Source organism: Ilyonectria robusta (assembly GCF_021365365.1).
Source record: "Ilyonectria robusta strain PMI_751 chromosome Unknown BGZ61scaffold_2, whole genome shotgun sequence".
In the NCBI taxonomy this organism is placed as follows: domain Eukaryota; kingdom Fungi; phylum Ascomycota; class Sordariomycetes; order Hypocreales; family Nectriaceae; genus Ilyonectria; species Ilyonectria robusta.
In genome coordinates, this window is record NW_025764436.1 from 786,689 (window position 1) to 807,029 (window position 20,341).

General features: G+C 54.8%; 7 protein-coding genes across 7 annotated transcripts; 3 read left to right on the plus strand and 4 right to left on the minus strand.

Annotated features, from left to right (window-relative positions):
* Positions 1-110: 110 nt before the first annotated feature.
* Positions 111-1,161, minus strand: BGZ61DRAFT_472036 (uncharacterized protein; the record flags this gene model as incomplete). The annotated part of the gene is made up of 4 exons (XM_046248284.1): positions 111-290; positions 426-721; positions 831-916; positions 1,151-1,161. 4 exons carry the CDS (start codon positions 1,159-1,161, stop codon positions 111-113), a joined length of 573 nt encoding a protein of 190 aa, XP_046110415.1.
* Positions 1,162-3,601: 2,440 nt separating this feature from the next.
* BGZ61DRAFT_489550 (uncharacterized protein) lies at positions 3,602-4,569 on the minus strand (the record flags this gene model as incomplete). Its single annotated transcript, XM_046250227.1, has 3 exons — positions 3,602-3,793; positions 3,912-4,439; positions 4,501-4,569. 3 exons carry the CDS (start codon positions 4,567-4,569, stop codon positions 3,602-3,604), a joined length of 789 nt encoding a protein of 262 aa, XP_046110416.1.
* A 766-nt stretch (positions 4,570-5,335) lies between these two features.
* Positions 5,336-8,001, minus strand: BGZ61DRAFT_340868 (CDC45 family; the record flags this gene model as incomplete). The annotated part of the gene is made up of 3 exons (XM_046239350.1): positions 5,336-6,062; positions 6,115-7,184; positions 7,234-8,001. 3 exons carry the CDS (start codon positions 7,999-8,001, stop codon positions 5,336-5,338), a joined length of 2,565 nt encoding a protein of 854 aa, XP_046110417.1.
* Positions 8,002-10,604: 2,603 nt separating this feature from the next.
* BGZ61DRAFT_82452 (S-adenosyl-L-methionine-dependent methyltransferase) lies at positions 10,605-12,064 on the plus strand. The gene is made up of 4 exons (XM_046257127.1): positions 10,605-10,859; positions 10,910-11,100; positions 11,150-11,363; positions 11,418-12,064. The coding sequence occupies exons 1-4, from the start codon at positions 10,741-10,743 to the stop codon at positions 11,866-11,868; spliced, it is 975 nt and encodes a 324-aa protein (XP_046110418.1). The 5' UTR covers positions 10,605-10,740; the 3' UTR covers positions 11,869-12,064.
* A 667-nt stretch (positions 12,065-12,731) lies between these two features.
* Positions 12,732-15,288, minus strand: BGZ61DRAFT_526683 (fungal-specific transcription factor domain-containing protein; the record flags this gene model as incomplete). The annotated part of the gene is made up of 4 exons (XM_046253000.1): positions 12,732-14,123; positions 14,179-14,658; positions 14,719-14,752; positions 14,816-15,288. The coding sequence occupies 4 exons, from the start codon at positions 15,286-15,288 to the stop codon at positions 12,732-12,734; spliced, it is 2,379 nt and encodes a 792-aa protein (XP_046110419.1).
* A 1,455-nt stretch (positions 15,289-16,743) lies between these two features.
* On the plus strand, positions 16,744-18,651 carry BGZ61DRAFT_339929 (major facilitator superfamily domain-containing protein; the record flags this gene model as incomplete). The annotated part of the gene is made up of 3 exons (XM_046239266.1): positions 16,744-17,380; positions 17,431-17,916; positions 17,969-18,651. 3 exons carry the CDS (start codon positions 16,744-16,746, stop codon positions 18,649-18,651), a joined length of 1,806 nt encoding a protein of 601 aa, XP_046110420.1.
* Positions 18,652-19,042: 391 nt separating this feature from the next.
* Positions 19,043-19,715, plus strand: BGZ61DRAFT_583566 (uncharacterized protein; the record flags this gene model as incomplete). The annotated part of the gene is made up of 2 exons (XM_046256325.1): positions 19,043-19,192; positions 19,300-19,715. The coding sequence occupies exons 1-2, from the start codon at positions 19,117-19,119 to the stop codon at positions 19,713-19,715; spliced, it is 492 nt and encodes a 163-aa protein (XP_046110421.1). The 5' UTR covers positions 19,043-19,116.
* Positions 19,716-20,341: the final 626 nt, after the last annotated feature.

Here is a 20,341-nt window from a genome sequence, read left to right on the forward strand (position 1 = left end):
GGGGGAAACAATAGGGAAACGCAAAACACAGCTCCTCACACTCCGGCCCCAACAAACGACGTCCCGCACAGTGTCGTCTTTTTTCATGCTGTTCCCGAGTCTTACGTGGTCTACACCAGGCCGTCGTAGAGAGATAGCGCCGAGACAATCGTCTCATCCCGCTTGCTGCCCTCCTTGAACTCCTCCATGTCCAAGCTGCCGTTCTCATCCTTGTCCATCATGTTGAAGATCTTCTTTACTCGCTTCTCGGGGGTATCTTCATCTTCGGGGAGTTTCACCATAGAGCCAACCTAAAGAGGCCATTTGTCAGCTACTGCGCCGGCAACAGAACAACACCTCGGATGGGGCGGCTTCGGGGACAAGGACAAGGATAAGGATAGGGATGTGGTTGTGGCTGAAGTTGAGGCTGGGGCGGGGAGACTCACCATCTTGTAGATCGCCTCGACAATCTTGAGCATCTCCTCGTAGCTAATCTTGCCGTCGCCATCAATGTCATACAGCTGGAAGGCCCAGTCTAGTTTGTCCTCCATCTTGCCCCTGCTAGTAACGCTCAGTGCGCAGATGAACTCCTTGAAGTCAATGGAGCCGGACTTGTCGCTATCGAACACATTGAAGACATAATCTGCAAATGAACTTGGATCTCCAAAGGGGAAGAATTGCCGGTAAATCTTCTGAAACTCCTCCTTGGTGAGCATACCAGAGGGGCAGTCCTTGAGGAAGCCTGAGAACACTTAAGTGTTAGTAGAGGGACGCGACGAGGGGCCCGTCTCAATCTCGGTGAAGTGAGGGGCACGCGCGCGAGACGGGCGGGGAGTACGAGGTCATCTTACCCTTGTACCATTGCTGCAACTCCTTCTTATCGAAATGGGTCGACTTCTGGAGCTCAGCAAGCTGATCTTGCGAGAGCTTGGATTGACTGTAGAGGCGCCAAGAGAGTCAGCAAAGACTTGGTCGGGAGACCGGACAAGGCACAATGACGTCGCTTCCCCAGAGCGGATCCGAGTTGACGTTGCGCGCGTGTGCCTGCGCCGGAGCATGATGAGGCTCAGGACAGGGTAAATCATGTACGTCACGCAACCGCGCGGGGACGACGGCAACTAAGGCGGGAAATGGGCGGGGGAGAATAATAGTGGACAGGTGATGGACTCACGATTTACCCATGGCGGATCGGAGCTGTTAATAGGTCGGCGGAGATTGGACACAGAGCGCGAATTGCGCAACCGTCTAGGGCAGTAGGCGGGCCCGAAGACGTCCTATCGCGCGATCAAAGAGAGAAGGGTCGAAGTTGGACGCGGAGGGGAATCGCGGTTGAGGAGATGGCTCGTCGTCAGGCGGTTGTTGGGCTGGGCGAGGCGAGAGGATGGCGTCGCGGGGGTAAAGTAAGGCTGTTGTGCGGAAGAAGGCGAGGAATGAGGGGGAGGCGCCGCTCAAGATGGTGGGACGAGGGGGGCGGACACGACGAAAACGCAGGCCGCAGTCGGGATCATGAGAAGTCGAGCGGAGAGCCGAGACCGGGCGAGAAACAGGGAGAAGGGCCCGGGATGTCCGGGTCGAGTTGGATCGCAAGTTGGAGCTGCTGGAGGGAGAGATGGTGTTGGAGGGAGAAGAAGGATGGATGCGAAAGATGCGAGATCTGGGGGCGCTGAGGTCTGGGGCGCTGCACAGCTCGAATAGGCAGGCAGCGGGTGGTCACTGGGGACGCCTGGGAGGACGGGCCACTGAAGTAGGTGGCCAGGACTTGGTTTTACGCGGACAAGCGCACTACCATCCAGCGAGCCTCAGAGACGTTGCGGCGGGGTTTCAGCGCGGTAGTGCCAGATCAACGCCCCAATATGTACGTTGGACCGGTGAGGTAGGCAGGTAGGTCCCTAGGCAGGTAGGCAATAGTGGGGGTGGACGAGCCACGAGGGTCCCTACACTCCGGAATGGGGCCTCTTGCCGCGTGGACTCCGAGAGGCGACGACGACGTGGCCGAGGCTATGGTCAGCGAGAGAACCCGGTGGGCGAGGCTCTGGTCCATCACTAATCATGGGTTTTTATTAATCAACACAACCGTCTCTGCTCATCCATTTGTGCAACAAAATCGTTCTGATATGGGAGGCACGCGATGCTTCACGCCATGTCGCCCAGTACCGTTGCTTCCCATGGATGTGGCGGCGCACAGCTTGCCGGAACCAGTGAGATGCGACGGACCAAGCCACAAGGCGGCGCGCACCCTTTCATCCCGCGGCGTGTATCAGACATCAACCTCGACCTGCGGACAACGACGCAGTGCTGGAGACTGCCGGCTGTGCGCATCACGCATCACGCATCACGTACATAGTACAGTTTGCAAGGCGGGAGGGGCTCTGTACGGTTGTGCCACAGAGCACAGAGCGCAGAGCCGTCGCCTATCAGAGTCCATATCTCGAGGTGCGAGCCACTTTGTCGAGGGCGGCTGTGCTGTTGTTGGTGGACAAACGGCCTGTGGTGGGGGTGTGGTAGCGCCGAGGCCTCCCCCATCACCCACTAGGTACCACCCACTGACACTGAGGCCCACCCCGCCGCTCCCTTGGCCGTCAATTCGTCATCTCCCATTGTTGCCCTTCGAGTTAAGTTACTCGACTGGCGGCGCCACTCTCGCAGTGGCTATTGGCGATCCCTGGTTGAACCGGAGCGTAAATCGCTGTGATGGCGCAACTGTTTTAAATGCTGCGTACTGATCTCCGTGCACCCTAGCAGTCAACTGAACTTCAAAGAGGGAAGGTCCTTGAGAGGTCAACGACAACCCATTAGTCATCAGAGATCAACCCCGTAACTCAGGTAACCCCTGCAGTTCCTGCGGTTTCTGCCGTCTCTCCATCCTCTTCCAATGACTACTTTCACCACCTCCGCTATAAACTCCGCTCAACGCGCGCCGACCGTCACCCATGGCGCATCCTAGAGCGTGAGAGGAAGAAAAAAAAACACCCATCAGAATCGAAAAGCTCACATTACCCGACGCCACACCTTTGTTGGTGCTTTGCCAAGTCGGAAGCGAACGACTTTATCGTCAATAAGCTCTGCTGCGCCCACTTGTCATCCACATCCTTGCCCACCATCACGAGCCAGCACTAGCCACGGCCCTCCTGTTGGTCCAGGGCCTCAGTCTACTACGTAGCATGACACGGGATTGCCAAGTTTTCCAGGACTAGCAAGGCCAGCAAGACCAAAAAGAGCAGACAGACCCTTACCGCCTGCCTAGACTCGCTGTCTCATGCCTCGTCATGGCTGGTTCGTCCATCGGAGACGATCACCTCTTGCAGGCACAGCCCCCTTCGCCATTCGACAGACCCAATTAACCCAGTATCGATTTGACTAATGCTCAAAGGCACAGGGGCACCTTCTCTCTAGAGCAAAGCATCCTTGCACAATTGGTCTTTCAACAGTGATTCGTCACCTATTCGCCGACGCCGGTTACGGGGCATGTGATTATCGTACCCTCATCGAGAGTCTCCATCCCACCTTGGTATCTCAACATCGCCAGCTCCCTTTCTTGCTAGAGCAAAACCCGCTAATCCTACCGAGAGGCTCGAATCCATGCCCCCCATGTCTGTCCTCCGCTAACTCACCTCATCTCACCTTACGCAAAAGGAAGCTCTTGAGGATGTGAGGTGAAGTCGCACCCTGAGAATCTCCACCAATCTTTGCGCTTATACATGAACATCCATCGTAGCAACACCGCGAACAGCCACGGGATCGGCGGAAATTTCTGCCACACCCCTCCGTCGAATGTCTTGTCGTGCAAGATGACAGCCAGCGGGAATATGTCGGTCTGCAAGTTTCACACCTGTTAGCTGCGTCTTTGTCCAGTTGCGACTCGTCGTCTCATCAACTAGATACGTCCCGGGTAAACAACAACAACAACAACAACAACAACAACAACAACTCACACGGTATTCTGATCTCTTCATCGCGGTGGTGACGATTTCATCCACAATCTGCTTGAACCACTTCCCCCAGTCGCACTTGTCGCTGTACTTGTCCAACGCCAAGAGCGAGTCAATCTCATGCTCCAGGTGATCTCGTAAAACCGGCGCGAACGAGTCGATGATCGAGACGAGCCTCTCGCCGTCGAACTCTTCCTTTTTGGCCCGCACCTTGTCCAGATACTCGATGTATACCTCAAACCCGTCGTGGAACGCCTTGTGTTCGTCCACGTTGGCATCCATCAACCCTGGCACGCCCGTCACCTCGTTGATGCGCGGGAATACCTTCTCTTCCTCGACGTCATGGTGCTCCTGTAGCATCATCGCCCATCCGTACGCAAAGTTGGCAAAGTCAAGCTTGTCCTTGGCGGTTCCCTTGGCTGACACGTTACGGGCTTGGTTGTAGACTGCATTGATACCGCGGAGGATTGCATTGTGGACGATTGTCATCTCGGAGGCCAAGTTCTTCGCACCCTCAACCTCTTTCCCAACCTGTTGGGCAGTCAGCACTTTGGATCCTTGAAAGGGTCGTAAGGCTTGGGGATAGATGCACCTCTGCACCGGCCTTGGCGCTGGGAATGAGCTTGAATGGTGCGTCAACCCAAACCTTGGATTCGCTCATGATGGATGACTGCTTCCTCTCCGTGATACGACCCCGATAGGAGGAAACAAAGAGACACAAGATATTTTGTCTCACGCAAGCTCTCTCTCCCCCAACCCTCTCGCCGCCAGCAGTATATATATACCACACAACCCCTTGCCGCCGCCCAAGCATCCAATTCAGCCCTACATCCACTGATTGCATCACACGTACATGCTGACGCCGTCCTAAGATTGCCAACCCGTCGTGTCAGCTCCCGAGGGCGTTAGACGGACGCACGTCTTCGAACAACAGGCTACCGCGAACGAAGGACTTAGCGTTGCTGACAGTCTGACGCTGTTGCTGGGTTGTCCTGGTACCGGCTTCGCAATCGGTCGCTTGTGATTCGCGCTGGATGGCGCTCGGCATGGTTTAGCGAATCTCACGTCACTCTTCAGGTAAAATAGCCGCCCCCATTATCGCCAGCTCAGTTGCAGCACCGTTGGCGTAAACACCAAGGCCAGGATCGTCATCGACACACCGGATGATTATACACTTTACCAAAATATTCTGTCATATATGCAATATACTCCAATTGATTGGTATCAACAGCCCTGCAAACCTGCGGCCCAGCGGCACCGATACATGCTCCTCCCAATTCATGAATGCTCGCTCATGCTCCATCTTCCACTCCAAACGTTGGCGTGCATAAGTTCCACCTGCAATACACTGACAAAGATCCGCCCGCTGCCATTCCGATTACCTACTTACACCGAGAAATCAACCCGTGAACCGTTACCCTTTTGCTTTATCCAACGACAGCCTTCATGCTCAGGCTCTCGAGAAATCCTCCAAGGTCTTCCTTCTTGACCTCCACCACGCAGTGCTCAAAGCTGTCGATGCGTACACGCGCGCTTGTCTCTGAGACAACCTCTTGGAACGCGCTGCCGAACTTGTTGAGGCCATAGCCCTTCTCATGCTCAACCTCGTCATCGTCCGAGTCGTCGTCTGAATCTGATCCGTCGGAATCTTCAGACTCTGTCTCCAGCTCGTCATCTTCGCCGCCTGCGTCTCGTCGCGCAGCCAACTTCTCCTCTCGCACCTTCTGCTTGGCAAACCGTGATTCCTCCTTTTTCTTGAGCTTAGCCTCTTTCTCTACTTTGCGTTGCTTTGCTGCTTCCCTATCTAGGAACGTGGTGTCCGGGCCACCGCCGCCGCCAGTGCCAACGACGACATAGACCCCGCGTTTTTCGTTAAGGCTGGCCACCACAAGCGGCGTGCCACGTCCACCCTGTGATAGCTTTCCGTGATTGTCCCTTTCTTGTTCAGAAAGAGCCTCTCCGATCCAGAGTGACAGTTTGGTGAGGGCTGCCGGATGGGTAAAGAGAGAGACGTCAGGCCCGTCTTTGACGACGCACATACGAAAGGCGCGAAGGTGCTTGATCTGTTTCTTGTTGATAAGGGAGGTTCCTGTGCGGTAGATGGCCCGATGGAGGAACTGAGCCGTGGGAAGACCAGCCTTGAGCGAGTCGATACTGTTGATACTGTTAGCGAACCGGAGGATATATGTACAGGGGTTTAACATACTCTTCCAACGCATCGTAGGCCTCCCAGAACCGGCCAATCCATTCGTCTCCTTGAGCTGCAAACTCGGCTTCCTCGTCAACTTCTCGAACTGCTTGACTCGATGTCTGTGCAGTATCCGCGTGATGAGCATGCTTCCCGACCTCGAGAAGCGCACCGATGACAACTCCTACATCCTGGGCACTGAGAGTTGCTCTCCAGCCCCAACTCCGGACGAAACCCCATCCATCCTTGGCACCCCCTCGATCCTTTCCGTCCGTCTCAACCGAGGGCACCATCTCGTCAAGGTTATAGAGAGACCCATACTTGAGTAGCTTGGCCCTCAGCTCACGTTTCAACATCATGTCCATGTGGGTATAGCTCTGCTTGCACTGCGCGAGACTAACACCCATCTTGGCAAGGAGCTTATGTAGTCGCTTTATGCCCGTCTCGCTCCAGGTTTTGAGACGGGAGAAGAGATATGGTGAGTGCAGCATGCTGTCATACAGACTCCAATGGCGAATGAGTAGGAATCGAGGTTCGGGAGAGAGCCGGATTCCAGTGTCTTCGGGATTCCTGGCCGTAGTGGGTATAACACCTGTGTTCTCGACGGCAACTCGTCCATTGGTCATTTCAGGCGGGTTCAACCGCCTCACTTCGTCGCGTAGTAACTGGCGTATCCTAGCACCTCGTAATCCTAGCCATCCCGTAGGCCGACTAGCATCATTATTCCTCACAGGCGCGGCAACGCCAGCTGAGGAACGACCGTAGAGTTCCATGGATGAGACGCCAACAATTGTCAGCCATAGTAGGTCGTTATCTTCGCGGCCGAGCTCGGACGCAAGCGAGTACATCATAGACGAGAGGGGCTCGGAAAATGATGAGCCGACCTTGTAGTATTTATGCAGGATGGCCTCGTTGTCTTGTCGCATTCGGAGGAGTCGTCGTCTTAGAGCGCGTGCTGATGAAGCAGGTGTTGCTTGGGCACCGGAAGGAGGTTCGACCGGATCGCTTGACAAGCCGACATCGGGCTCTCGGAGGGAGATGAGTCCCCTCGGCTTCGGTCGCTGTGGGGATTCGGATATAGAATTTGACTGTTGCTTGTCAATGTGGTGCTCGCAAAGAGCCAAATTTCTTACGTACCGAGTTGCTCCTTCGTCGTTGCCGCGGTCTATCGTCGTCGCTGAATTCGTCCTCGTCTGCGTCTGACCAGCTCTTTCGTTTCTGGCCTGCGTGAGCTGATTCCTGCCTTGAGTTGTCTCCTTCATCGTTCTCATCGTCGGTCTCTCCCAAGTCACCGCCGTCGTCGTCGATTTCCGGCATGTCAACCAGAGCCAAGTATGCTTTTCGTTCAGCAGCTAGGTCGTCCGCAATGTCACCATCGTCAAACACCACAATTCCACCCTTGCCTGGTTTATATCCTCGAGTAATCTCTCCACCATCGACACCAGGCGGACTTCTTGACTGGTAGGATGAGGACTCTTCATTTGTCGGATCGAGAGGAAAGCCACCAAACACGTTTCCCAAGTTCCATGGCCTATGTGCATCCATGATCCAGACCTCAACGCCGCTGTAGGGGGAATCGTCGCCTTCGGGTTCGAGCCCGAGCAGGGGGCCAAGATCGACCATGCCTCCAACACCAAGACAGACGACAAGGCCGCCGCTGCCGCCCTGAGACTCCATCATGGGAACCACAAGCTCCTTTCCGGCCCTCTCAAGGTCGGTGTAGCCCGCCACGGGCTGGATCTTATGTGGGATGTAGTCATGCTTCAGTAATCTTGTCAGGACGCGGCATGCGCAGAGAGCATCGGGTTCGAGAGCCACAAGGATGAGGACCGGAGGGGAGAGCGGATGACGGGTGTTCTGGAGGTGGGTGTAGAGTTTCGAGATTAGAGAGCGTGGGAGATGCATGGCTTCGAGGAACTGCACGCGTTTCGATCGTTATGCTTCGTGGGATTCATGGAGCATGTGGCAGATGTCGACCAGGTGCGGCGTGGGCGACAGGAAATTCAGACGCGCTGTCCGTGGAGAGGTCGCGTAAAGTAGCGTCGCAAGGGGAATGCTGGAGCCCAGGGGGTTGGAGGGATGAAAATGCAGGCCCGGTACGAAGCACGCCAGGTCAATAATAAACACAGAAACCGTCGCCGTGAGATGCAATATGACCGATTGAGAGACGGTGTAGTAGGTATCACGGTTGTGGGTGACGGAGAGCGAGGAAGTGGTACCGTAATTACATGGACCACTTTGTCGACCGTGTTTTTGGCGACGCGGTGTCACACAGCCATTACGCGCCTGGCGAGTTGGGTGAGGGTACATGGCAGAGGTACCTCTGGCCGAGAGATTGGCTGGGAGCCCAGCTGGCAGCAGGTGCCCACCCAGTATTTTTTTTTTAGCCTACAGCGGGTTGAAGCGCTGAAGCGCTTGAAATGGAAGGATGACCAGGGGTTGCCATCGGCCGGGAAGTGGGAAGGCGCTGCAAACGACGGCTCCAGATTCTGTTGGAGGCAAGTGCCCAAAGTAGGTACCTTAGGTTGGTAACGGAGACGACTCAGACGAGGGAGCATACCTTCTTCGTCTCCCATTCCTTTTCCTTCCAAAAATAAGAAAGATATGGAACAGCTGGAACTTGAAGGGACCCAGGCTCTCCATTGTCTGTTGTCTGGCCGGCTGTCCTTTTCCTCCAACATTTACATTCTCTCGTCATCATGGCATATCGACACCGCGCATGATATTGCTGCAGACCTCATTTCCAATGCCACCCGACAGCTTTGCCTTTCTTATGGGAGGGGCTTACTGCATGACGGCTTGCCAGTACCAAATTGCCGGTCCTTGTCACACCGATTTTGACCAGATGCCTGCCGACAGACGATGCTCATGCAAGCGAGGCACCGCCGTAAGACCCTGCGCCGATGTCCCCGTCAAATGGGTTAAGGACCGTCCATCCGCACTTTGTCGCCGATAATGCCACAATGTGGGCCGGTTGACTACTCGCGAATGCTGCAATCCGGCGCAGGTCGACAGTCACCCACCCACCACTAGAGACGCACCGACGGCTAGCTGCTGCTAAAGCCCAGACCAAAGGCCCCTCTCGGAGTCAGTCGACACGGCCTTGCCGACGGGCAGACTATCAGGGTTGAGACTAAAGAGCCGAGGAGTGAGCAAGTAACCACACGATGGGGGAAATGCAAATGCACGCAAATGGCGTTGGCCTCGACCTCCAACTCAATCCCCACGGCAGCGCACTTCAAGCGCCCCCCATTCCATCCCAACCAAGCGGTACAGTGTCTCGGGACGCGGCACTGGTAGCAGAGCTAGCTGCCAAGGGCGGAGTGACTCTATTCCAGAAGATTGGGCCAAGAGAGGGCTGGAAGCGGCCCCTCCCTGCTCGGAGCGGGTATGAACATGGGCTCAACAAGTTCAAGGACTTGGCGGGCAACGTAAATGCAGGATGAGTACAGCATACGACAGCATGGTCTGGTGCTGTATCACAGCAGTGTCGTGCAGTCAAGCCGGGTCGAACGCATCCAAGACGCAACGTCAGCACAACCTGCACCTCCGGGCTCATTGGCGCACCACACTGCCGGGAATACCAATGCCTTCTCCCTCTCGAAGCAGCAGCAGCAACAGCAACAGTGCCAAACAACGTCAATCGAATTGCGCGCCGGGGGTATGCGTGGATTAGTGTGTGGCGCCACTGCCACCGCCCACTACTTATCGGTGAGGGGTCATGATGGGCGATGGAAGCAATGGCCTAGTTTGGGTCCCACCGACAGGTCGCAGGTTCTTGGTGCGTTCTCTGAGTGGACCTCACGCGGACCCCGACTGATGAGACAAGCTGGCTCCTCTACGGCGAGCTGGACAGCCGCCTGAATTGCTTGCTGGCTCTCGGTGGCTCCCACTGGCTCCCACCGGCCGCTTGTCTGGTGTGTGCCCCTCTATGCGTCCCTGTGCATTAGCTGACTTGCACCGTCTCTCGACATTAGCCTCACTCGTTCGACCACGTCACGACGGGTTGCAGAGTGGTCGCCGATCCGTGCAACTGGCACGATTGGGCCGCAGAAACAACCAAGCTCCTGAAGCTCCCAAAGCTCCGGAAGCTCCTGAAGTACCTGTCGCACCTGTCACCCTCTTGGAGTCTTGTTACCAGATTCCTGGGGCTGACCGACCCCCTCCCGTTCTTCTGGAAGCGGTCCCTCGCCGACCACGCACAACATTGGCCAATCCCGCAACACCCTCCCACTCCACAGCACCCGGTTTGCTGGGTCTTGACTGTTGGAGTTCGCCAGCAGACAACGTCCCGCCGACAACGTCCCGCCGACCTGGACGTGACCTTGGATTCATCTGCATTCCCACCTGTCTCGTCCCATCTCGGCCCATTCTGTGTCTTCCCCTCCCCCTATCACTCACCCCATCCCATCCTCTCCGACCCAGAACCCTTCTGCTGGGACCGGCTTATTTGTGCCCGGTGCCGGCACTCGCAGACGACCCACTCCCCAGTCCCTTGGGTCTTCTCTTACAGCCTGCTCCTTACCTCTCCCACCTCACACCAGTCCCCGCCACGCCGGCTGCTCATGTATCCCCGCCACAGTCCTTATTCTCCCATTCACCCCGTCTCTATCCACACAGAATACACCTTACAGCAACCAAATAATGGACTACAACGATATAGATCCCGAAGAGGACCCCACATCTGACTATGGAGACTCGGTGGGGACGTCCGAATTCACATCCGTCAACACCAGAGAGCTGCACTCGTACGAACACGGGAGGTACGAGGAATGAGATATGTTGCCCATTTTATGGCGCTGATTTCCTCCAGGAGATACCAGGGCTTTTTACAAGGCCGATACGGCCTTCCTAATGATGACGTCGAGCAAGTCCGCGAGGGGCTAAAACACAAGCTGTATCTCGACTACCTTCTTGACGGCAACCTCTTTCTAGCTCCCATCGGGGACCACCCCCAGAAAATCGTCGACCTTGGGACTGGAGTCGGCTTTTGGGCCCAAGATAGTTGGTTCCACTCGTCCTATGAAGAATCTGGCTGACTTGCTTGTCTTAGTGGCTGAGAATTTTCCCAGCGCCCGAGTCATTGGGACTGATCTTTCTCCTATCCAGCCGCACTGGACGCCGCCCAACGTTGAATTTCGAGTCGAAGATCTTGAAGACGAGCATCGTCCTTGGACTAATATCTATATTGATGCGGACTTGATACACATAAGAGCGTTGCTACAGACCTTGCGACATCCGCGGCAGCTAATAGAGCGATCCTTTGAGTACCACTCCCCGTCTGAGATGTCGAATCAAGCAGAGAACCTAACATAGACTAGGGCCCTCAAACCGGGAGGGTGGATTGAAATCCACGAGATCGTACCGTTTATTAACTCCGAGGATGGCACAGCTGGAGAGGACCATCCCTTCAATGCGTTTTACAGTCTCGTCGAGGGACCTTTTACAACTACGTATGGCTGGAACCTGCGCTTTCCCATGCAGATCGTCCAAAATCTTCATGAAGTTGGATTCACCAACGTTCAACAACAGCACACCCAGGTTCCGCTTGGAAGGTGGCATAGCGAGCCCAGAATGAGGGAGATGGGCATGTTTTGCCAAGCTATTTGCGAAGATTGGGTCGCTGCCGTGTTACCTCGATTCGAAGTAATGGGGTTAACCGAAGAAGAAGCAGATGATTTGGGACAGAAGATATTCGAGGCTTTCAACAACCCCCGCATTCACGCTCGGCTCGATTGGGTAGATTGCTGGGCGCAAAAGCCACTGTCATAGTTGGATCCGGCGAATTGGCTGAGCTATCAAAGCGTCAGCCAAAAGGATTTCCTAGATTGACCTGTCACTTGGGGGAGTCCAAAGCGCAGCGCACCTGCACGTTTGTGCCCCCCACCAACCAATACCAATACCACCCAACCAGCGAGCGAGCACATTTACACCGAGCGGCCGGTGACACTAGCGGGCTGTTAACTCGCATGAAGCCTCAAAAGCCCCAAGGGTGTGGAGTGGGAAAGCCTTCCGGTCGCCAAGTGATCAGTCATATTATGGACACCGGTGAGACGCCAAGACGGGACAGGAGGTCGCCCATGCCGAGGTGACACAAGGGAGATTCATCGGTTTAAAAGTCAGCACGGCTGGGACTGTGATTGAGTTTGCATCATGTCTTGGGTTACGTGGGATCCTGGTTAGAATCGGGGATTATTAGGCAATGGGCACTGACCAGGTTGATCTGTGATGATTCCAGGAAACTTGACGATATGATGATGACAATGCTCCTCTGATATTGGCTGAGATGTTTGCTATTTACCCGGCTGTATGGCAGCCTCATTCAACACTCATGGTCTCTGAGTCTAGTACTCTGAACTAACGTGCTGCTTCTGCCAACTGAGAGGAGAATCCAAATCCTATCTACTACAAGCCTCCTTTCTCATAACACAGGTCGCTACGTATATTTACAACCAACTAACCGCCCAGCCCGTTGGGTTAAAGATCCTAACTCATCTTGCGATTCTTCCTTCATGTATGCACAACATGTCGCAACTAGCTTTGCCCGCTGTGCCTTCTTCCGTTCTAATAAACCGAGCAATTCCCAAGACGCCGTAAATCATGTCGTATCCATGTATCATGTATCATGTGAAATTTCAATTACCAAACATATTGCCTCCGGGGGGGCTTCCCATGCCGCCCATACCTCCCATGGGGCCGCCCATACCACCTCCCATGGGACCGCCCATGGGGCCACCCATGCCGCCGCCGACGCCGCCAAAGGAGCCGAAACCACCCATCGGTGGGAAGTTGTTCGAGTCGTTGTACCCGGACATGAGGTAGGACCAATCCATCTCGCCCGAGTCATTATCAGAAGCGGCAGAGCCTGTGTTGACGCGGCTGCTGCCTATCGACGGGTCGGTAGGAGGCGTCATCATAGAACCAGGCGCGCTCGCAGCTGAGGAGCGCGGGACGCCGACCTTGGGCTGCGAGAGACCCGGGTCCGGGAGGTTCTCGGCGCGGGCCCGCCGGCGGGTTTCGGCACGCTCACGCAACGCGGCGAGGAAGTTCGGGCGGTTAACTGGTTTGCCGGCGCTAATGAGGGCGGCCTCATGGGCGTCCCACGCCTTGATGAAGTGACCGCCAAAGGCAATGTGCATGGGGCTATGGTAGTTATTGAGCAGTTTCCGAAGGCTATGGTTCCTAGCGATGGCTTCCCATGCGCGCTCAACCATAGGACCTGAGACACGTTGGCGCAGCTCCTGGACGAGGAACATGTAAGCCGGGAAAGGGAAGTGGTGCATTGAATACCACCGAAAGGGGCGCAGGGACTCAGAAGACTGGACGACGTTGTCGTACTCAATCATCTGGATCGCCTGGAGGCTGAGGTTCTCGCGTTCGATTTCCTTCAGTGGGATGGAGTCGTTGTTGTGCATGCGGACGAGGAAGTTGATGATGCGCATCTTGCAGAGGGCTTGGCGGGTCATAGTGAGTGTGAAGAAATGCAATGGGATCTTGGGGTCGCATTGGGTAAGATAGGTGCCTTCTATGTGCGCGCAGAAACCGTCAAGGGTATATGAGGGTCCGTCTTGGCCGGCAAGCCGGATTGTCGGGGCGGCAGGGCGAGAATTGGGCGTACCTACGGGGCTCTTGTCGGGGTTGTTCATCTTTTGGCTGTCGCGGTTGCTGTCGCTGGCCACGGCCATGGCGAGCTCGATGCGGGTCAGAGAGAAGAGCATCTCAGTTGGGCCAGTGTGAGAGGTGGGGAACTCCTTGCCGTCGATATGGAGGTCTGAGTCGTTGACATTGAGAGGAATCTTGCAGTCACCGCCACTGGAGAGAGCAGTAACTGTTGATCCAGTCATCTCTCCTATGCGGCGGTCGTAGCCTACAAGGGTCCACCACAAACGGCGGCGTTGTTCAACCTCGAAAGGGGGCAGTCCAAACTGTCCCGGATCCTGATGAAGACCCATTCGTTGGGCGACGCGAACTGCAATGCCAATGAGGCAGAAGACTTGTCGTGGGTCGACAAACCAACGAACTGCAAACTATGAAACGTATAAGTTTGGATAGGGAACAGAAAGAAGTATTTAGCGAGCTTACAAGATAGAGGAGGTAAGCCTGCAGCAGGATGGGGTCATTATTACGCATAAAACCGGCGTTAGTGACGGCTTGCTGAGTCGCAGTATGATATCTCCCCAACAGTTCCTGTTTGGGCTCATTGAACATTCTCTGGACATCGTCATCTTCCAGAGAGGTGATGGCCATGAGGTAGATAGAGAACATGAGAGCCTCGATGCTCTTCGGAGCATTTTCTATGTTGGAGCTAGCCTCAATGATCTGTGCTTGAACAGTAGGAACGTGGGTTATCTTGAGTAAAGGGTTGATGTTGTCGATGTAGATTTGCCAGAGCTGAAAGATGTGGATAGGGCTAGGATGGTACTGAGCTAGGGGACCGGGCTGTCCGCCGATGATGAAGGGAAAGCCATCAGTTGCAAACATCCGGTCAAATGCGCGGTGAATGGTAGGGACCTCAACCTCCTCGTCTGATGAGTCTTGGAGCATCTTTTCACTGGCACGGAACTACACGGTAGGTTAGTTTAAGAGGTCTCTCGGTGTATGGTTGGCGTTCGTGTAGCATACCTCTCTGTGTAACGAAAACCATTTACCTCCGATACTAGTTGGTTGTCAGCATATTGTGTCCAATAGCTTTAGCTAAGATGAGGGCCGAAGTAGTTACTTTTCAGGCTGGGAGGCTGCAGGAGATGTGCTCGCCTCAGGAGATGTCTTGAGACCATCAAAGTCGTTCTCAAGCTCGTCGACATCGTCGACTGGGGGATCGTCTGGTCGCAAGTCGTGGCCGATGGCGTCGACCTTGACGCCATGCTCAGCCAGGAGACTCTCATACTTCTTGAGACGGTCAATTAAGTCCTTCTCCTGGAGGCGTTTCTTGCGACGGCGAGGCGGCTGTGGGGGAACGACGCGGCACTCGACATTGGCCTTGACACAGTTGGCACAGGGCTTGTTCTTGTCGCAGCGGACTTTGCGTTGCTGGCAGAGGACGCAGCTTGTCCCGCGGGTCAGCTTGATAGAAGCCGGGTCTAATGGTTGGAACTGGGTTTGGGGATGGGGATGGGGATGGGGATACAGCGCCGGGTGTTGCTGCGGGGCCGTGCCTGGGGTGAAGGCTCCGGCAGGCATCTCGGCCGACATGACAGGAGGCAATCAGAAGCAAAGTGCAGAGGTGGATGGACGCCAAGACAGAACCGCGGAGGCTCTGCCAGGGGTGCTCGCCTGTCAGGCCGGGGGGTGTGGAGGAGGTGGTGGCGGAGTGGTGGTGATGATGGATGGAGCGGGCGGCGGCGCTCGTGTATCCTTTCCCGGTGTATCCTTTCCCGGTCAGATGTGCGTGGCGGACGCAGGATACATGGGGCGCGATGCACGATGGGCCCCAGATCTCGTGGACCACGTCGTGGACAATGCGTTTCGGACTGGGAACGCAGCTGAGCTGAGGTGCGAGTATCCAGTCGCAGGGCTGAGGACGGGTGTGGTTGGTTGACGTCTCAAAGGGTCGCGCGGTCGGGCCCGTAGTGCAACTTGCCGTGCGGGAACACACGAGTCGGTGGCGGTGACGGGCAACGACGGCCGGTGAGGGAGCGATGTCTCGGGCCCGGCGAGATGGTCTCGTCACCTGTGGCGTACGGACCTGATGACAGAGCGCCGTGCGTGGTTGGTCGCCTGGTTCGTCAACCCGTCTTCTTGTTTGGGCCGGGATGGAGATTTGTAGTGCGCGATGTGGATGGATAGATTCCGAGCCAGTTGTCTTTGCGGAGAAGCTGACGTCGACGGCCAATGTAGACCGCGCCAGAGTCAGAGTCAGAGCAGAGTCGGAGTCACAGACGGCCGAATGGAGAAGCGGGCCTGCTCGAGATGCGACGAGGCAATGCGAATATTGCCAGGGGAGAGCCGTAGAGCAGGGTCGAATCGACAGCTACTCGGTGATTAGTCGCCCGATCCTAGGCTGCAGGGCTGCAGGGCGTCAGGCTCCAGGCTCGTAGATCGCTGTCTCGCTCTCTCGCTCTCTCGCTTACTCAAAAGGTGAGGGTTTGAAGTCCGACGCAGCTCAACCTACGACTCTGATACCCGCTCGGTCCCGAGGTTTCCGAGCTGGGCTCTGGCGCGGGGAGGCACGAGCCAGCACGAGCCAGCACAACGTGGGGCAGGCGCGCCCGACTCCTGGACCCTGATCCCACGGGCCCCCAAACCGGCTTAGCGTCCCCAGGCCCGGATCCGACTGTACGGCTCGTCCCCGAATGTCTGGCGGGCTTCGGACACGGAAGACATTAAGACGCCCATTTCCACCGCCGCCATGCGAAATTTCATTCCCGGTCTGCGTCCGATGGTTTCCCAATTTCGAAGTGCCCGAACCCGTTGTCATGTGGGTGCTACCTAGCCGCGTCTCCCCTTCAGGCATGCTTTGTATATATATATCAGGCGTTGCCAAGCAGTTCTCATCATGGCCGCATCGCATGCAATTGATCTGGATCTCATACTGATATTAGACTGACCAACATCTCTAATTATTTAATTATCTTCCCTCTTTCCCTACTTGCGATCATGTCTTTTCCAGAAGACAACCAAGCTTCTGGGCAAGATGCCAAAGCCCCTATGCGGACCAAATCCGTCACCTCCCTATCCTCGACCGAAACCCACACCTCAACTGATCCCAAAAAGAGATGGTCAGATGGAGTCAAGGAAAAGCCAACAACCGACGACAAACAAGATCCCATTCCAGGCTCGTCATTACCTGCCTCTGAGAAGCTCACATCCCCAATCGAGCCCGATGTCGAGACACCAGCCCCCAGCGGGCCTGCCTTTGACAAGGAGGCCGAGGAGAATTACAAGCCCAAGACACTCAAGTTCTGGCTCATCATCCTCTCCGCCTTCGTTTCCATGTTCCTCGTCGCCCTCGACCGTACTATTCTCTCGACAGCCATCCCCGCCATCACAAACGAGTTCAACAGCCTCGGCGACATTGGTTGGTACGGATCAGCATACATGCTCACCACCGCCGCGTTCCAGCTAGTATTTGGTCGGATTTATAAATTCTACGATCTGCGGTTGAGCTTCCTCGCCTGTATTATCCTCTTCGAGGTTGGTTCGGCACTCTGCGGAGCTGCTCCCAACTCTGAGGCCTTCATCGTCGGTCGTGCTATCGCTGGTATCGGATCTGCGGGTATCATGACGGGCTCCATGATGACTGTTATCCCCATGATACCTCTTCACAAGCGACCCATGTTCCAATGTACACTCCCTCCTTTATTGTCTCTTGCATATATACTAACGTGTCAACAGCCATGTTTGCAATGGTGTTTGGCATCTCATCCGTCTGTGGCCCCCTCGTCGGCGGAGCCTTCACGGAGAAGGCTACTTGGAGGTGGTGCTTCTACATGAACCTGCCCATTGGCGCGGCCGCCTTTCTATTCCTCTTTCTCTTCCTAAAATCACCAAAGAAGCCCCAAGAAAGTGTCCCATTTACGAAGCACATCACTCGACTCGACCCGCTAGGCACATTTTTCTTCCTCCCCTCCATGGTTTGCCTCGTACTCGCTCTACAGTGGGGAGGATCAACATATGCATGGAGTAACTGGAGACTGATCCTCCTTTTTGTCATATTTGGTGTGACGGCCATCGCCTTTTGCACTGTCCAAGTCATGATGCCCGAAACTGCCACCATTCCTCTCCGGATTATCAGGCAGCGCACTATGCTTTCAGGTGCTTTTGTTATGTTCTTCCTAGCGGGCGCGATGATGCTCGCCGTTTACTATGTGCCGCTATGGTGTAAGTGAATCCATTGAAACCATGATCCAATATAACACTAACGCGTCCACAGTCCAAGCGACCAAGAACCTCGACCCCGTCAAGTCCGGTATCTATACCATTCCCCTTGTTCTGAGCCTTGTGGTCGCATCTTTCGTATCCGCCATGTTCACCCAACGCATCGGGTACTACGTTCCCATGATGCTTCTTTGCCCCTGTGTGATGGCCATTGGCGAGGGTCTTCTGAGCACATTTACTCCCGCGACGGGCTCGCCTCGCTGGATCGGATATCAATTCCTTGTAGGTTTTGGACTTGGATTAGGGATGCAAACTGTCGGACTCGCAGTCCAGACCACCCTCCCCAAGGACGACGTATCCACCGGGCTCGCCATCACGTTCTTTTGTCAGCAGCTTGGCGGTGCCGTCTTCGTATCTGTCGGCCAGACTATCCTCAGTAGTTTGCTTGTCAAACGCCTGGCACATATTCCCGGACTGGATGGAAATACCATCGTCAATACCGGTGCTACGGACTTGCACGAGGTCGTACCCGAAAAGTACATGGACGCGGTTCTGGAGGCTTACAACTATGCAATCACCCGCATTTTCCTGGCTGCAGTGGCCCTTTCGATTGCAGGACTGATCAGCGCAATGTTTATGGAGTGGAAAAGTATCAAGAAGGGAAAGCAGGGTAAGCAGGGGCCACCAGCGGCGGAGTCCTCGGATCAAGAGAAGGAGTCATCTGAGGAGAAAAAATGAAGGTGCAGCGAGAAATGATACCAGGTATTTTGAAGTTTTGTGATGGATAGATATACGCTACGATAAACACTCCAGTCTTGTATAACAGATAGAAAAATCAACTCCACATTAGAATAATTTTCCCTCTGCTGCGCGGTGACACTACCTAGATCCTGGCTGGTGTGTACGGTATTGAAACGCGATCAAGATCCTCGGCGAGAATATACCATCATGATAATTAATTGTGCGCATCTTCCTGTAAACCCGTATTCATTGTCCTTCGCCCAGTGATTTCATCCTCAAAAATTTGTTCGAGGAAGAGGACAGCTTAGGTGTCTTGACTGCAGGTAACAGGGGTCTTTTAGCGGTCAAGGAAGAAGAGGATGACCATCATGCCACACGCACGGCCTCTGCTGTTTAGAGGTCTTTTTCTCCAGACGAAGGCAGCGAAAATAATCAATCATCAAATCTCAAACTCCATTATTCATGTGTCTTTGTTCTCTCTGGAAGAGGTGGTGGCCTGTGGCGGTCGTGGGGAGGTCGAGGAGGACAAAGGATCTGTGTACGTACAAACGGCGCCCAACCCTCGAGATCCCGGAACAAGGACGCCTTCAAGTTTCCACGCAAGTCTATATCTATGGGCCTCTGGAACTGATACCTCGTCATTAGATCCTTCATCATATTCCGACAAAGATCCACAAATGTGCACCAAACTCGTAACCAGCATGGCCTGCGGGCACACCTTCACGAGGGTTGCAGCCCAACGCAGCTCTTGCAGCTCACCTTGCAGCACCCCGTCTCTTCAGCACAAGTACATCAACGATACTTGCGCGAAATGTGATCCGGAGAGTCGGCGACGGCGCGTGAAGCTGGACTATGAATACCGCCATGCGGAACTGATGCAGCTGTACATGGCTGCTAAGAAGGCGGGCGATGAGAATACCATGGCACAGTTAGAGCAGTTGATGGCGGAGAATACGCGAGTGACGAGGCAAAAGAACTTTGAGGTTAGTCTGGTGAGTCACGACCCTGATGTGGTATGGCAGGAGGATTTTGAGGAACCAGTGCACGACTTTAAATACTAGTCGATGAGTTATTCATCAATGAAAAAGGCTGCGTTGCTTGTATGATTAATTACTGTTGATCTGTCCCAATTCCAGTCCCAGGCCAAACCTTGATCCCGTCTACCGATCATACCGTATTGCCTTCCCTCTATGAATCCGTAAACGCCAATAATGAAAAGAAAAAAACAGATCGCTCATGTAGCTGGAATAGCAGCGCCCAATACCGAACCCGACAGGAGTTTTCCCTGTGAGATCACGCTTTCTGTGGTGCAAGAACCATCATTCTGAGTCCTGTTACTCATACCCTCCGTCTATAAACCGAGGGGGTCTGTATGCATGCAAAAAAAAATCAAGAAAAAAGCTGAGTTCAAACAATGCTACTGCTGTAGATGGCCATCATAGTGACCTTGGCGATGGTGGTTGTGGTGATTTAGAGCGTGCCCTTGATTCATCGTAACGGACGTCCCTGAAGGCAGGCTTGAGCGGTTCCAGGCGAATGGTCGGGATGCAGTCTAGGTTGACAGATCCATCACATGAAGAAGTTGACGATGATGAAGCAGCCGACCCTATCGATGTCGCCTGTTTTGTTTTCTTACTCGGAACAGGACAGGTACTGGAGGTGCTGCTTTCGCGGTGGCGCTTTCCTC